The sequence below is a fragment of the Danio rerio genome, chromosome 5 (assembly GCF_049306965.1).
Source record: "Danio rerio strain Tuebingen ecotype United States chromosome 5, GRCz12tu, whole genome shotgun sequence".
Lineage (NCBI taxonomy): Eukaryota > Metazoa > Chordata > Actinopteri > Cypriniformes > Danionidae > Danio > Danio rerio.
The window spans coordinates 71,463,876-71,481,846 of record NC_133180.1 but is presented as its reverse complement, the minus strand read 5'-3'; the positions used below and the strand labels follow the sequence as shown (position 1 = coordinate 71,481,846).

The following is a 17,971-nucleotide window of genomic DNA, read 5'->3' as shown; positions in this document are numbered from 1 at the left end:
ATCTCCAAAGGCTTTTTTTTTAAAGCACTGGATGGAAAGGATCAGTAGAGGGCGCTGTGAGCATGCTAAATATTTTCCTGCTCAGTACAGCAAACATCTTCTGTTCACCAGAGGAAGAATTAGGAGACACAGGAGCAGAACAGTCCTGCGGCGAGAAACTCTCAGTGCTGTTTGGAAAGAGATTTATCTTTTAAAGTCTTTATCAATACTGTGTGTGTGAGAGAGAGAACGAGTGAACATCTCCTCCAGCTCTGACTGACATAAGCAAACTATAATTATTCCACAGCACCACCGCTGAAAGGCTGATAGCAACTAATATGTTTAAGGTTCATCTGATCTTCCTGAAAGCTATAAAATGTAATTCAGCAAATCACACTAGAGAGCGAACATAAGATAAAGTAAGACAGAGCTACATATTAGCATTATATAGACTGCTCTTTAAAAGTTTGAGGCCTGTAAGTTGCTACTCCTGTCAGCTAAGAACAGGAAACTGAGGCTACAATTCGCACAGGCTCACCAAAATTGGACAATAGAAGATTGAAAAAATACTGCCTGGTCTGATGAGTCTCGATTTCTGCTGCGACATTCGGATGGTAGGATCAGAATTTGCCATCAACAACATAAAGCATTGAGCCATCCTGCCTAGCATCAACAATTCAGGCTGCTGGTGGTGGTGTAATGGTGTGGGAGTCATTTTCTTGGCACATTTTGGGCTCATTAGTACCAACCGAGCATCGTGTCAATGCCACAGCCTAACTGAGTATTATTGCTGACCATGTCCATCCCTTTATGATCACAGTGTACCCATCTTCTGATGGCTACTTCCAGCAGGATAACGCACCATGTCATAAAGCGTGAATCATCTCAGATTGATTTCTTGACCATGACATTGAGTTCACTGTACTCAAATGGCCTCCACAGTCACCAGAGCTCAATAGACCACCTTTGGGATGTGGTGAAACTGGAGATTCGCATCATGGATGTACAGGCGATCTGCAGCAACTGCGTAATGCCACCATGCCAATATGGACCAAAATCTCTGAGGAATATTTCCAGTACCTTGTTGAATCTATGCAATGAAGAATTAAGGCGGTACTGAAGGCAAAAGGGGTCCAACCCAGTACTAGTAAGGTGTACCTAATATGGCCGGTGAGTGTATACACACACACACACACACACACACACACACACACACACACACACACACACACAATACAACAATATATATATATATATATATATATATACATACACGCACACACACACACACACACACACACACACACACACACACACACACACACACACACACACACACACACACACACACACACACACACACACACACACACACACACAGACACATACATACATACATATGTATAAATATGTATGTGTGTGTGGTGTGTGTGTGTGTGTGTGTGTGTATGTATATATATATGTGTGTGTGTATGTATATATATATATATATATATATATATATATATATATATATATATATATATATATATTGTTTTTTTCTTTGTAATTCACACCTCATACCGATGAAGTCATTGCTGTACTTTTTGTTTTTTTGAAACATTTCGCTTACACTTGAAATTTACATAACTTTTTTTTTTTTACCATTATAAACAGTCATGTTCAAAGAACTTAACTTAATAACATTTGTTGAATTCAATGCTGGTGACATTCAAATGTGGTTTTGGAAATATTGATCAAATGTGCATTATTTGTCAGTGTTATTGTACAAGATTTAAATTTAAGATTTTTAATTTAAGAATTTCTCAATTTTTTTCGTTCTGTTTTTGGGAGTTTGAGGAAAATTGTTAAAATAAAACCATAAACACATTTAATTTCAAATTTATTTCAAGCACTTTCAAAGACCTGTTTTTGTTTTTATGTACTTTCCAGGTTTTGAATTCCTATATCTGAAATTGAAGTCATTTTAAAGACTTTTAAGAAGCGTGGGAACCCAGTACATAAATGTACATTTAAAGTCTTGGAACTTTTTTTCTTTTTTAAATATTTTCTAAATTATGTTTATTAGAGAAAGGAAATTTTCACAGTATGTCTGATAATATTTTTACTTCTGGAAAAAGTCTGATTTGTTTTATTTCGGATAGAATAAAAGCAGTTTTAAATTTTTTAAAAACCATTTTAAGGACAAAATTATTAGCCCCCTTTAAGCATTATTTTTTTTCGTTAGTCTACAGAACAAACCATCGTTATACAATAACTTGACTAATTACCCTAACCTGTCTAGTTAACCTAATTAACCAAGTTAAGCCTTGAAATGTCACTTTAAGCGGTATAGACGTGTCTTAAAAAATACCTAGTAAAATATTATTTACTGTCATCATGGCAAAGATAAAATAAATCAGTTATTAGAAATGACTTTATCAAACTATTATGTTTAGAAATGTGCTGAAAAAATATCTCTGTTACACAGAAATTGGGAAAAAAATAAACAGGGGGCTAATAATTATGATTTTAACTGTTTATAAATATTGTATACATAAATAAAAATAAACATTTTCTATTCACAAAATTATGTAAATTCAGACTTTTATTTTGTATGCCATTATTCACGATAAATCGTTTAACAGCACTATATTTTACCAATCTCAAACTTCAAACAGTAATGCAAGCAGAATTTATTAACCATTTAATGAAAAAATAATAGCTTAGAAAAGTATTAGCAAACCCGGCCCCACGATTAAAAGCTCAATTTCTTCTGCATAAAAAAAATAAGTCAAAGACAAACGACTCTATTGAGCCTCCCCTGAAAAATCCCATTCATTTTCAATACAATTACCAGGCTTACTTACTCTATGGCCGGCGCTCCATCCTCATCTGATTGGTTGGTCTCGTCTTCTGAGGGGTCGTTGAGGAGATCACAGGGCAGGATGGCAGAGGAGTCTGCGATCTCCAGCACAGGGGCAATGCTGGGTCTGCGGCTGCCCGCTCCGTTCTCCGTGGGCAGAGCCAGTTTATTGCTGTCAGCCGGTGGATCCGGGTTCTGCAGGTCAATGGCCACAGTTCCTGAAAAAACAACAGTGTTCTTCTTTAGGTGAGCGTTTAGGAAAGTTCAGCATGAGGAGATACATAGACTTAATGTGTGTTAATGTGTATTTGATTTGAAATGCCAGTTGCTTTTGTGCTATTTCAGTGCAATGACAACAGGCAAAAAATAAATAAAATACTGAATTAATAATTTTTTACTGACATGTCTCAGAATTTAGGTCAATTCCAGTTCATTTTATTTAGTGGAATTATTTAAAAATGAAAAACATAAGTAAATGTGTGTGGATTATCAGGAAAATTGGTCGAGTTAATGCTATGAATGTTTAATTATAAAATTTTTTTAGTCACTGAAGTTGACCTCAACCCTGATTCACTGCTTTTATATATATATATATAAATGAATGAACGCTGATTTGCACATTTCAAATCAGTCCTTTGCAACCAAAATCTTTAAGCGCTGTGAGGTTTAATTGAAAAACGCTGAAGTGAAGAAATGTTTTGAAGGGAACGTTTGTGACTATGCAGAAAATTGTTCCTTTGGGAAGTGTTAAAGGCAGTTATGAGGGAAAACGTGAGGAAACATGATGGATTTAATCCTTAAACAGTATATAGATAAATATATCGTTCATTGTCCTAGAGAGTAGACCAGCGACATGGCAAGTCATTTAAAATTCATAATTTTTTTTTCTTTTAAGCTTAGTCCCTTTATTAATCTGGAGTTGCCACAGCGGAATTAACAGCCAACTTATTCAACATATGTTTTACGCAGCGGATGCCCTTCCAGCTGCAACCCAGTACTGGGAAAGACCCATAGACACTCATTCACACAAATACACTACGGACAAATTTTGTTACCCAATTCACCTATACCACGTCTCCACACAGAAATGCCAACTGACCCAGTTGAGACTCGAACCAGCGACATTCTAGCTGTAAAGCGACAGCACTACTCACTGTGCCACCGTCATTTAAAATTTTATTTATGAAACATTATTTTCATGTTACTAGCACTTAATTTCACTATCATATTTCCCATTAAGTACTTTATTCATTATACAGTGTGAGTTTCCAGTAATACTGTAAAATTTACAAGTGCATTGTAACTGGTCACTGGTCACTTTATTAGGTACACCTGTCCAACTGCTCGTTAACGCAACTTTCCAATCAGCAAATCACATGGCATTTTCGTAGGCATGTAGACATGGTCAAGACGATCTGCTGCAGTTCAAACCGAGCATCAGAATGGGGCAGAAAGGAGATTTAAGTGACTTTGAACGTGGCCAGACGAGCTGGTCTGAGGATTTCAGAAACTGCTGATCTACTGGGGTTTTCACGCACAACCATCTCTAGGGTTTACAGAGAATGGTCAGAAAAAGCTAAAATATCTAGTGAGCGGCAGTTCTGTGGGCACAAATGCCTAGTTGATGCCAGAGGTCAGAGGAGAATGGCCAGAGGAGAAAGGAGACTGGTTCCAGCTGAAAATAAGGCAACAGTAACTCAAATAACCACTCGTTACAACCGAGGTCTGCAGAGGAGCATCACTTAACGCACAACCCATCTTCTGATTGTTACTACTTGACAATGACTATGTTTACATGGACATCAGTAATCAAATTATTTGCTTTAATCTAATTAAGAGAATAATTAGTCTCCTGTTCCTGGAGAGCCACCTTCCTGCAGATTTCAGTTGCTACCCATATCAAACACACCTGAACCAATTAATTAGAACCTGAACATCACGTGATAATTATAGGCAGGTGTGTTTGATATGGGCTGCAACTGTAATCTCCAGGAAGGGGGCTCTGCAGGAACAGGGTTGGCCACCCCTGGGCAAAACGCTGCGAACAGTCCTACATGACGGTAATAATTCGATTAAGGTGTTTACATGTATGTTATGCACTTCAATAATGCGACTAAAATGCAGCATACTCCAAACGTCTTTCCTCTTTAGTTCGATTGTGACCTTAATCAGATTAAGTTAATCAAAAATCACTGTTTACATGGTAGAATCTTAATCAGAGTATTGTCTTAATCACATTACAATCGAATTATTGGTGTCCATGTAAACGTAGTCAGTGAGTTCTCTGTACTCAAATGGCCTCCACAGTAACCAGTCTCAATCCACTAGAGCCCCTTTGGGATGTCGTGGAACGGGAGATTTAAATCATGGATTTGCAGCCGACAAATCTGCAGCAACTGCATGAAGCTATCATGTCAATATGGACCAAAATTTCTATTTCCAGTACCTTGTTGAATCTACGCCACGAAGGATTAAGGCAGTTAAGAAGGCAAAATGGGGTCCAACCAAGTAATAGAAAGGTGTACCTAATAAAGTGACCAGTTAGTGTAAATTGTTAAAAAAACACAGTTGAAATTGTTAATTTACAGCGCACTTGTAAATTCTGCAGTATTATTGGCAAACAAAATTGCCAGTAATACTGCAAATTTTACAGCATTTTTTACAGTGTACATACTAGCATCATTAAAAAAGATATTATAAACTAAAGAATACGCAGTATTTAAAAAATAGCACCTAATGAATAAACACTTGTACTTAATGCAAAACAAAGTATCTTAAAAAATAGTGCTAGTAGTATAAAAAATATAAGAATTGTTTAGAGATTAAATGTTTAAATGGCTTGCCATACCAGGTATATTTTACACATGCAAGTGCATTTTTCAAGCTCAATTAAAAAAAAAAACACTAATCTCATTTGCTATATAAAACAGGACAAAAGACTTCATCTGAGGGTTCAAGTAGCAGGAATGAGCAGGAGGTACTGTAAAGGTTTCTGTAAATGCTAACATTTACACAGACATCCGCTAATGATGTCTTATGACATTGAACTGTGTCTCTAAAGCTAAGGAAACCGCATGCTCAGACTTACCATATGAAGTAGACTGATCAACTTCGACAAAAGGAAAAACAACGAAAGAAAGGATATATTTTATCATGAGCACGACTAGCAAAGCCTTCTGTATTTTGATCAACTTACCCTGCTTCTGAATGTTACTAACTGGCATATGGCAACCATATGGAAATGGCATTGAATCAAGCCTGCAGTGGCAATGAAGTGAACAAATTAAAATTGTGTCATTTTTTTGTTGTGTTATGTTAGAACGACAACACTAATGTTGAAAGGTCCCCTGAAGTGCCTCGCACAGATTTATTTGATGTGAGGTGTAATTTTAACTAAAACATGAAGACATATTTTAGGTTTTGAATGCTTACATCTTGTAAATCAGGGGTGTCCAAACTTTTTGGGCCGAGGGCCAGATACAAAAAAAAAAAAAAAAAACGTTGTCCCGGGCCAAATTTTACATACATCACACAAACACACGCATATATATATATATATATATATATATATATATATATATATATATATATATATATATATATATATATATATATATATGAAATCTTTAATCTTTTTTTTTCTTGTGCTGTGCGATTAGCTGAGCTACCTCATAACTAGGCTCACACGGAATGTGCGCATGCAGAATTCTGCAGATTTTTTGCCCATCATTAATTCTGTTTATTTACTTGAGTAAATGTGTGTAAATCTAAATTTATTCACTTTTTTTTATCAATTTCAGTACTATTATTGACTAATGTGAAAATGTTCATCTGATTTATGTACAATGCAGTGTGTACAGTCATATTTTCTGTCTTTTACTAGATATATTATATGACAAACTTGCTTTATTTACCAAATAAAGTGAATCTAATTGGATTTCAAACATTAAATAAAAGTTAAAAAGATGTTATTGTTTATTTCATATTCGAAGGTTTTAGTTATGATACTCCCAAAATAATTCCACAGAAATCTGCAGATTTTTACCAAAATTCTCCACATAAATAGCAAAAAAAAAAAAAAAACGTCTGCAGATTCCGTCTGGCCCTACTGATAACTAGCCAGCGTAGAATTTTCTTGCACTTTATTAGCACGAAAAAAATACTATTGTTGAGCTGATAGAGCAGCTGCTAAATGTTTTACTTTTTGATCTCGTTCGGCACCAGTGTAAGAGCTGAAGGCCTGATGTTTTATTTTATAATGTCTTTTAATATAATATTCCTTCATTACTGCAACTGATTCCTGGCAAATTAAACAGACACATATTCCACTGACCTCTGTGAAGAAATATTCTTTGCCCCATCGTGACTGAAATTTCCTGCACTCACTGTTGATTTTGCTTTTTCTTGCTTGTGCCACGGCTTGCCAAAACGTGATTATCAATTGTTTCCTTCAGTTTGTTCGGTTCGTTTTACTTCATAACAGGACCTGCTGCCTAATGGAAGGCATGTCATAGCGACACCTGGTGGTTATTTATGGATTCACGTTCATTTTTGTATGGCGGGCCAGATTCTATTAATATTCATAAAAAGCCTAGCGGGCCGCCACAAAACTGATTGCGGGCCGCAGATGGCCCGCGGGCCGTAGTTTGGACACCCTTGTTGTAAATGCTAATGCTTTCTTTGTTTTGGAGTACACTAAATAGCGTCTTTCACACATACAGGCTTTATCAGAAAAATACCAGTGTTGCTGTGTGAAAGGGGCTTATATGTGACCATGAACCACAAAACCAGTCAAGGATCAATTTTGTGAAATCGACATTTATACATAGGGGTGTCAAAATTAATCGTTTCTTCGGTCAGACGCAGACAATTCGGTATAGGTTCAGTAATAATCATAACCGGTTATTATGTACTGATGTCAATTATCTCATATGCGGTTTGTTGCGAGTGAGGCGAGCGCGGGTATTTACAACACTCCAGGCGCCGACTACTTAAAAACGAAGAAACTGTGCACAATTTCACTGCGTGTGTGTGTTTTCTTAGTCCGTTATTTATCTGGGGTCGCCACAGAGGAATGAACTGCCAACTATTCTGGCTTAAGTTTTACGCAGCTGATACCTTTCTAGCTGCAACCCAGCACTGGTAAACACCTATAAACACTCATTCACACACTACGGCCAATTTAGTTCATCCAATTTACTTATATTGCATGTGTTTGGACTGTCGGAGGAAACCCACACCAAATAGGGAGAACATGCAATATCCACACAGAAATGCCAACTGGCCCAGCTGGGACTCGAATCAGCGACCTTCTTGCTCTAAGACGAATGCCTTAATTAGTAACTTCGAGTCTCAACTGGTTGCCCATTTATTGCTCAAAATGTTGCTCTGTTTTCCCAGAAATGGGTTGTGGCTGGAAGACCATCCGCTGCATGAAAACGTGCTGGATAAGTTGGCGGTTCATTCCGCTGTGGCATCCCCGGATTAATAAAAAGACTAAGCTGACAAGAAAATGAATGAATGAATGAATGAATGTTGCCCTGTGTATCATCAGCATTATTCTGGGTTTTGAGTTTATCGGGTAGATCTTCTCACCCATGCTGGCAATGATGCTTTGCACTGGGAGGCGAGACGGAGCGTCGTACACGCCGGCGGCTGATAAGCCTTTACTGTGCTTCTCCTCCTGCTTGAAGATGAAGGCCGAGTTCTCCTCTTTGGTGATGTTGATGTAGTAGCAGGTGTCTGTGGCGGACATGATGTGGCGAGGGCCGGGGTTCAGGAGAATGCTCTTGTTGTCTTCTCTCTTTGTGCCGATTAGACACACACCATACCTAAGAGTGAAAAAAAAAATAACAACTGGTTTGAGCCCTTAACTGTTGCCCATACAGTGCCCATACTGTTTGAACATACAGTGCTTAAAATCAAAACTATATATTTTTCTTTTTTATATACTTTCCAAACAATGTTTAACAGAGCAAGGAATTTTTTTCACAGCCTTTCCTATAACATTTTTTTCTTCTGGAGAAAGTCTGATTCATTTTATTTCGGCTAGTAGTTGTCACCAACTCGGTCCCAGTCATTCCCCTCGCTGACCAGCAGAGGTCACCATCTCCGGACTTCTAACCATTACGTCATCCTTCTCACTCAGATCCCAGCACACCTGTTCCCCATCTCACTAATGACCCACGTACCACATATAAGCAGCTCACACACACACTTCATTGCGAAGTCTTGTTTAGCCCCGGCCAGCATTTCTGAGCGTTCTATCCTGCCTGATCTCCCGTTTACCACTTCAGCCCGTTCCTCGACTCTGCTCTGTCTTCTGCCTGCCCTTGACCTAAAGCCTGATTACACGGACTCTGATTCTCGCTGCCTGCCCCTGACTAAAGCCTGTATTACGGACTCTGAACCACGCTGCCTGCCCTTGACTCAAGCCTGGTAATCACTCTGCCTCTGTTATCTGCTAATCATCGTTGAGTTGTATGTTGTATGTTCGCACAACCGTGCGAGGTGTTGATGTTTAAGTGTGACTTAATAAATACTGCAAAATGGATCCCTCCGTGTCAGTCTCCCCGTTACAGAAGACTTCGCCCAACACGGATCCCACAGCCATCCAGGTTTTGTCTCACGAAGTCACCACACAAGCTCAGGTATTGTCAACACACCAACAACAACTAACACACCTAACTCAGTTAACAGATGAACTGGTGAAATCCCTCCAAAACCTGCAAGCTGCTGACACTGCGCAACCCACCGCCAACTACCCTCCAAGTCCACTTGTTGTTGCACAACCCCCGATGACTTCCGGAGTTCGATTGGCTTTTCCTGACAAGTTCTCAGGTAACCCAGCAAAATGTAAAGGCTTTCTATTGCAATGCAAACTGTTTATCGCCCAACAACCCCATCTATTTAAGGATGAGAACGGGAAAATTGCTTTTGTGTGCTCACTGCTCACTGGGAAAGCGCTAGACTGGGCTACTGCAGTTTGGCCAGACAGTACCCCGTATTTCCCTCGTTTAATGACTTTCTCAAACGTTTCTGCACTGTGTTCGATCATCCGGAGGGTGGTCGTAACGCTGGCGAGGAGCTATTGTGTATCCAGCAGGGAGATCGCTCCGCAGCTGAGTTCGCTCTGCAGTTCCGCACCTTGGCAGCGCAAACTGGCTGGGCTGATGATCCGCTTGTCACGCTCTACAGAAGGGCTCTAAAGCCAGAATTGCAGCGAGAGATGGCATGTCGTGACGATGGGAAAACTCTGGATCAACTAATCGAGCTTTCCATAAGGTTAGACACTCTCCTCCGCACTCGCAATCCGCTCTGCTCAATTGCTTCCAGTCCTGTATCCCCTGAAACCTCCGCGGAACCCATGCAATTGGGTAGAACCCGTCTGAACCCAGAAGAGCGAGAACGACAGAGAAGAAATCACCTGTGCATTTACTGCGGACTTCCAGGTCATACGAAGGTTTTATGTCCCCACAAGCCTCTCCCTAAAACCCTCTCGGTGAGTGCAACCACTATGTTCACTACCACTAATAATGTTGTGAATCTACCTGTCACTTTGAGAAACGATGGAGAGGAGATTGAGACTATGGCCATGATCGATTCAGGAGCCGCTGGTAACTTTATCGATTACACGTGTGCCACCACTCACTCCATTCCTCTAACCTCCTGTGATTCCTCCATAGCCATCACTGCTGTAGATGGGCGCCCTTTGGGAGAAGGACGTATAAAATTCCAGACCCTGCCAGTCTTGCTTCAAACAGGCTCTCTTCATGAAGAAGAAATTTCCCTTCTTGCCATCAACTCCCCTAAACACTCTGTGATTCTCGGGTTACCATGGCTACAACAGCATGACCCTCAAGTCTCTTGGAGAACTGGTGAGATCATAAAATGGAGCAATCAATGCTTTACCCAATGCCTGCATCCTGTTTCCCCTATCCAGATCAACACAATCAACAAGACCGAAGACTCTGAACTCCATCATGTTCCTGATGCTTATCACGATCTAATTGAAGCATTCAATAAGCAGAAGGCTACTAAGCTCCCTCCTCATCGTGATAATGACTGTGCCATTGAGCTGCTACCCGGCACCACGCCCCCTCGTGGTCGCATATTCCCTCTCTCACAACCTAAAACTGAGGCTATGAAGAAGTACATCTCTGAGGAGCTAGAAAAAGGATTTATTCGACCATCTACTTCTCCCGCTTCAGCAGGGTTTTTCTTCGTCAAGAAGAAGGATGGCAGCTTACGCCCTTGCATCGATTACCGAGGATTGAATGAGATCACAGTCAAATACCGCTACCCATTACCATTGGTTCCTGCCGCCCTTGAACAACTCCGATCCGCCCAGTATTTCACTAAGTTGGACCTCCGTAGTGCCTATAACCTCATCCGCATACGACAGGGAGACGAGTGGAAAACCGGGTTCTCTACAATTGACGGCCACTATGAATATCTCGTTTTGCCCTTCGGCCTAGCAAACAGTCCTTCCGTGTTCCAGGCATTTGTAAATGAGATATTTAGAGACATGCTCAACAAATGGGTCATAGTATATATTGACAACATCCTGGTCTATTCCAATTCGCTATCTGAGCATATCCAGCACGTTCGGGCAGTGCTCAAACGTCTCATTAAAAACCAGCTGTATGCAAAAAGCTCCAAGTGCGAATTCCACCAGACCTGCATCTCATTCCTTGGCTACATTATCAGTCCAGAAGGCGTGGCCATGGACCAGCAAAAGGTTGACTCTGTGACACAATGGCCGCAACCCGAAACCATCAGGCAACTACAACGATTCCTGGGCTTTGCTAACTTCTACAGGCGCTTCATACGGAACTTCAGTTCAGTCGCTGCCCCACTGACCGCCATGGTCAAAGCCAACAATGCTCGCCTTAAATGGAACCCCGACGCTGTCCGAGCATTCACCCAGCTAAAGACTCGCTTCTCCAGTGCACCCATTCTGCGTCATCCTGATCCCGAACAACCCTTTGTCGTCGAAATTGACGCGTCAAACACTGGAATTGGAGCCATCCTGTCCCAGCGATCCCTAGTGAATAAGAAGCTCCATCCCTGTGCCTTCTATTCTCACAAGCTTAACTCCGCTGAACGGAACTACGATGTGGGAAACCGAGAACTCCTCGCCATGAAAGCTGCGCTAGAGGAATGGAGACACTGGCTTGAGGGCGCAAAACACCCTTTCATCGTCATCACTGATCACAAGAACCTAGAATACATCCGGTCTTGTAAACGTCTGAATCCTAGACAGGCAAGATGGGCGCTGTTTTTCACACGATTTGACTTCCAAGTCACCTATATCCCTGGTTCGAAAAACATCAAAGCAGATGCTCTGTCCCGCCTCTCAGACGATGAGACCTCTGAAATCCCTGACGAGCCCATAATCAAAAGTCCTCTAATTGTCGCTCCCATCCAGTGGGATATAGATCAGGAGATCCTCCAAACCGCCGAAAGTAATCCTTCTCAGCAGCCCTGTCCGGAGAATAAAATCTTTGTTCCCTCGTCGCTTCGAGAAAGACTCATCTCCGAGGTACATGACCACCCCAGTTCCGGTCACCCAGGCAGCACTGCCACTGTGCAAATGATTCAATCCCGCTACTGGTGGTCCTCCATACACAAGGATGTAATCAACTTCATTAACAAATGCTCACCCTGTCAGATGTCCAAACACTCCCGTCACCGTCCAGCTGGATTACTCCAACCCCTGGAGGTGCCACATCGTCCTTGGTCACACATCGCTATAGATTTCATCACCGATTTACCCATATCTCAGGGCAAAACCACCATCCTCACAGTAGTGGACCGATTTTCGAAATCCTGCCGCCTTATTCCCATTTCCAAACTGCCCACAGCCATGGAAACGGCTGAGTTACTCTGCGAGTGTGTGTTTCGGTACTATGGTCTCCCCGAAGACATCGTATCGGATAGAGGTCCCCAGTTTACATCCCGACTCTGGTCAGCATTCTTCAAAAATCTCCAAATCAACGTCAGCCTAACATCCGGCTATCATCCCCAATCCAACGGGCAGACAGAGCGCTTGAACCAAGAGATCGGTCGATTCCTCCGCACGTATTGTCACTCGACCCAGAACGAATGGGCCAAATTTTTGATGTGGGCAGAATATGCTCAGAACTCCCTCAGAAAAGCATCTACTGGATTAACCCCATTTCAATGCGTGCTGGGCTTCCAACCTCCGCTCTTTCCCTGGTCCGGCGAGACCTCTGAACTCCCTGCGGTGGATACCTGGTTTAAAAACTGCGAAGAGGTCTGGAACGCAGCTCATACTCACCTCTCTCACGCCATAAGGCGTTTCAAGGAACAAGCCGATCGACACCGACGTCCTGGTCCCATGTATTCCCCAGGACAATGGGTATGGCTTTCCACCCGCGACTTACGCCTCAAGCTGCCCTGCAAGAAACTCAGTCCCAGGTACGTGGGTCCTTTCCAGATAGAAAGACAAATATCTCCTGTTTCGTTCAGACTGACACTCCCTAATCATTTTCGTATTTCCCCAACTTTCCATGTCTCTCTGCTCAAGCCTGCTGCTGGTCCAGCCGAGACGGATAGGGAGGTAGCAGCCGGTGAACAGGGTCCCCCGCCTCTCATGATCGATGGCGAAGAGGCTTACCAGATCCACGAGATCCTGAGATCCAGACGCCGGGGCGGTCAACTCCAATATCTCGTTGATTGGGAGGGGTACGGTCCGGAGGAGAGATCTTGGATTAACCGCAAGGACATCCTCGACACCACACTACTGGAAGAGTTCCACTTACAACATCCGGAGATGCCGGCCCCTCGCCCCCGTGGAAGACCCCGGCGTCGAGAATTGCCTCACTTCAGGAGCCGTTCGTTGGGGGGGGGGCTCTGTCACCGACTCGGTCCCAGTCATTCCCCTCGCTGACCAGCAGAGGTCACCATCTCCGGACTTCTAACCATTACGTCATCCTTCTCACTCAGATCCCAGCACACCTGTTCCCCATCTCACTAATGACCCACGTACCACATATAAGCAGCTCACACACACACTTCATTGCGAAGTCTTGTTTAGCCCCGGCCAGCATTTCTGAGCGTTCTATCCTGCCTGATCTCCCGTTTACCACTTCAGCCCGTTCCTCGACTCTGCTCTGTCTTCTGCCTGCCCTTGACCTAAAGCCTGATTACACGGACTCTGATTCTCGCTGCCTGCCCCTGACTAAAGCCTGTATTACGGACTCTGAACCACGCTGCCTGCCCTTGACTCAAGCCTGGTAATCACTCTGCCTCTGTTATCTGCTAATCATCGTTGAGTTGTATGTTGTATGTTCGCACAACCGTGCGAGGTGTTGATGTTTAAGTGTGACTTAATAAATACTGCAAAATGGATCCCTCCGTGTCAGTCTCCCCGTTACAGTAGTAAAGCTTTTTTTTTTTTTTTTTTTAAACCACTGTCAATATGTCAAGGTCAATATTATTAGACTTCTTAAGCAATATTTTGCTTCGACTGTCTACAGAACAGACCATCGTGATACAGTGACCCTAACTTGCTAGTAAAGTCTTTAAATGTCACTTTATGCTAAACAATAGTGTCTTGAAAAATATCGAGTAGGATATTATGCACCGTCATCAAGGCAAAGATTTTAAAAATCAGTTATTAGAAACGAGTTATTAACACTATTATGTTTAGAAATGTGGTTAAAAAAAATTCCGCAAAGTGAAGTTTAATTTTAAACTAATTTTGAGAGGAGCATGTGCTCATGATTGACCCGGCTGGTCTACATTAGCTAAATATGATCCTCCAATCAAAAGATCCCAAATCACTATATATCTCCTCATTTCCTTTCTACAACTATCTTCGTCTGGAAGAAACCCCCCTCCTCCCCTTCTTCCTCCTTTATACAGAATGGGCGGCACGTTGGCCCAGTGACTAGCACTGTTGCCTCACAGCAAGAATACCTTTGGTGTTGGGTCCTCGCTGAGCCATCTGGTATTTCTGTGTGGAGTTTGCATGTTCTCCCTGTGTCCGCGTGGGTTTGCCCCGGGTTACCTCCCACCATCCAAATGTGCTCTATATTATAGATAAAATAAGCCTTAACCTTTTTTATAATGTCTTACTCTCAGGAAGTTCGCCTTGGCTTTAGCAGCGGGGGAGTTTGAGATAGACCTGAGCTCAATCTCCACTCGCCCTGCAAAAGGGGGTGGGGGAGTCCTGGGCTTGAGGATCCCTTGTGCTCAGCGCTCTCTCCCGGGACAGCATGCCAAACAAGCTATGTATAAATCATGAGCTAAGTGTGAACTCTTGAAACAGATATTGGGGAAAAAAATATACAGGGGGGCTAATAATTCTGACTTCAACTGTATTGTAGTGATTGAAAATAGAATTAATGTGTACCAAAGTATGTTAAAAATATATCAAAGGTTCCCAGATGGTGTATTATTGCTTATTGGACTCAAAAACCTCACACACAAAAACCTAGAACACTGTCTGATGGATTCTCAGTTCAGTCCTCAACTTCAGTCCAAAATTTGGGGGTGATTTTTGAGAGCAAGTGTGATGGCCAGTGTGGTGGCCACACATTGAGAGTGAGGCATGCACGCACACATACATACACAAACATATATATATATACACACACACACACACACGCACACGCACACGCACACACACACACATTACACATATTCATTTAAGATTATTTATTGGTCACAGTTTCAGTTATTGTGTTTATACATTTTCGTTTCATTCATATCTGATTTAAATAAGACTCATACACTTTCAGTTTCTCATTACCTTTCTTTATTATTCACAGTACATTTATTACTATTTTGGGTGCACACAAAATCAGTTATCTGTACTGTATGTTTTGTTAATTTAGTTTTCTTTTGAGTTTAAGTTACCGTGCTGCAGTGCCGACGAGGAACAAAGTTTCCGGGTGTGGTCCACCCAAGTAAAGGTCCGACGTGCCGCAAGAGGCCGTCTTTTGGTTCCGCCTGCCGATACCATTGGCTTAATGGCTTGGAGGGAGAGCTCATGTTTAGTTTAGGTTCAATAATGATTTGCAATGTTTGTTTATTCAGATTTATATTTAGTTTTGCCTTATTTATAATTTATTTAACTTTTATATTTAGATTTGTATTTAGATGTTTGGCTTAGTTTATTGTATTTGTAAATTGTATGTTTTTGTCTCCCCCTTCTTGTTTAATGTGGACTAGTCCCTGTGCTATAAATGTGGTCTGTCTTGTCATTTCATGGAGTTCTGTTTTTGGTTTAGACATGATTTGTTTGGTTTGAACTCAGTTTGTTTTCCTTGTTTAGTTTATTGTTCTTTCAATTGATTTAATTATTTAATTAATTTATTTTTGAACTTTTTGTGAACCTTTTTGACTTTATTAAAAATAATTATTTTTGAAAATCTTCTTTTTTTGTATGCCCCTTACTGTACGTGCTGGCTCGGTCCCTCACAAGTGGTGTCAGAAGTGGGATTTGCCAGTAGGGGGCATAGTTTTTTTTCTTTGGTGAACTTTCTGGGCCATGAACCGAGGAGGACGAAGAGGAGCCCCAAAGGCTGTTTCAGTGGAGCAACTGGATGAAGTTGCACAAGAGCTTGGGGATGAAGAATTACAGGAGGTGAGAGAATTTGATGTGGAGACTGAATGCACTGAACCAACAATAGCTGACTTGACAGGCTTGTTGAGAGCTCACATGGCAAAAATGGAGGCTCAGGAAGCACAAAGGATTGCAGAGCTGGCCCAGCAGGAACGCCGATTCAAAGCTCTCCATCATCAGTTTCGCCTGTTGCAGCTGGAGGTGCAGGCCCGCATAACTCCTGTTCCAAATACATTGGTAACATCTCATGATGAGTTGGATCACCCGGATGAGGGTGCTGGTCCAAGTAGGCCATTATCTCAGTCAAGTACCTGTCAGAGAGAGGGAGCTGAAGCCCGTGATACAGGTCAGTGCCCACTTAAAGAGCCTAAATTGGAAAAGTTGTCTGATGGTGATGATGTTGAGCATTTCCTAATTACTTTTGAGAGAATGGCAGCAGTTTGCCGATGGCCAAAAGAGGAGTGGGTATTTCATCTGATTCCCCTTCTGACGGGTAAGGCCCGGGCTGCTTATGTTCACATGGATGTTGATGAATCTTTGAATTATGATGAACTTAAATCTGCAGTATTAAGGAAATATGACATCAGTCGAGAAACCTACAGGCAGAGGTTTCGGTCTCTTGAAGTAGAACACCTTGAAAGCCCTAAAGAACTATATGTGAGGTTAAAAGAACTGTATGGGAAATGGATGCAGCCAAAAAGTAAGTCTATTGAAGAGGTTGGTGAAGTGATCATTCTTGAACAATACTTGAGAATGTTGTCTCCAGAGCTACAGGTGTGGGTACGAGAACATGATCCACAGTCTGCTTCACAAGCGGCAGCACTGGCAGATGTGTTTGTGGCAGCACGTCAGAGAAATCAGTCCTGGTGGTGGAAATCCAGCCGAGATGACCGGAGAGCAAATCCTCCCCAGCAGTCTATGAGAAACTTCCCTGGTGCTGGTAAGCCTCCTGGAGGAGGGCCCGCATTTGTCAATGCTCCTAAAAATTATAGGAAAATGCCAATATGTTACCTATGTAATCAAGAAGGTCATACCAAGCCCATGTGCCCTAGAAATGTAATCAAGAATACTCACCTGTGTTATGTGCCCAGGCATCTTGTAAAGCCAGCCCCTCAAGCTGAACGCTCACCAGCAAGCACCACTGTTGAGATTAATGGAAAGGAAATGATTGCTTTGGTTGATACCGGGAGTGATCAGACTTTGGTACACATGAAGTGCATTTCTCCAGCCCTCCTTCGCTACACCAACCTGAAGGCTGTCCGCTGTGTGCATGGTGACGAAAAGCTGCTACCCACCGCAGAGGTCTATCTGAAGGTGAGAGGTCAGACTTACTTCTTGGAGGTCGGTGTAGCTGACAACCTACCTTTCCCTGTAGTCTTGGGGCATGACCTGCCAGTACTGTGGGACTTATTGCAGCCACCATCCACCTGTAACATGGTTGTTACTCGAGCCCAGAGCCATAAGAGAGACGAAAGTAAAGAGTTGCTTGCTACGCTACCATTCTTTGATGCAGAAATCGATGGCTCAACTAAACCTAGGAAATCCAGACG

The 17,971-nt window shown here is 42.1% G+C and overlaps 1 protein-coding gene across 18 annotated transcripts in view; it reads right to left on the bottom strand.

The window, feature by feature from the left end:
• Positions 1-17,971, bottom strand: part of kcnt1b (potassium sodium-activated channel subfamily T member 1b) — a 180,926-nt gene that overhangs the window by 40,942 nt on the left and 122,013 nt on the right. For 12 of the 18 annotated variants that reach the window (XR_012406481.1, XM_073951602.1, XM_073951600.1 and 9 more), the window contains 2 exons: positions 8,420-8,655; positions 2,829-3,042 (listed from right to left, as the gene is read on the bottom strand). Coding sequence is in view for 16 of the 18 variants with exons in the window: in XM_073951602.1 (XP_073807703.1) it covers positions 2,829-3,042; positions 8,420-8,655 (450 nt within the window). In the remaining 2 variants the exon portion in view is untranslated. Of the gene's footprint in view, positions 1-2,828; positions 3,043-3,716; positions 4,157-5,912; positions 5,934-6,976; positions 8,656-17,971 lie in introns of those variants that run through there. The other 6 variants (XM_073951599.1, XM_073951598.1, XM_073951601.1 and 3 more) reach the window with 2 other exon arrangements.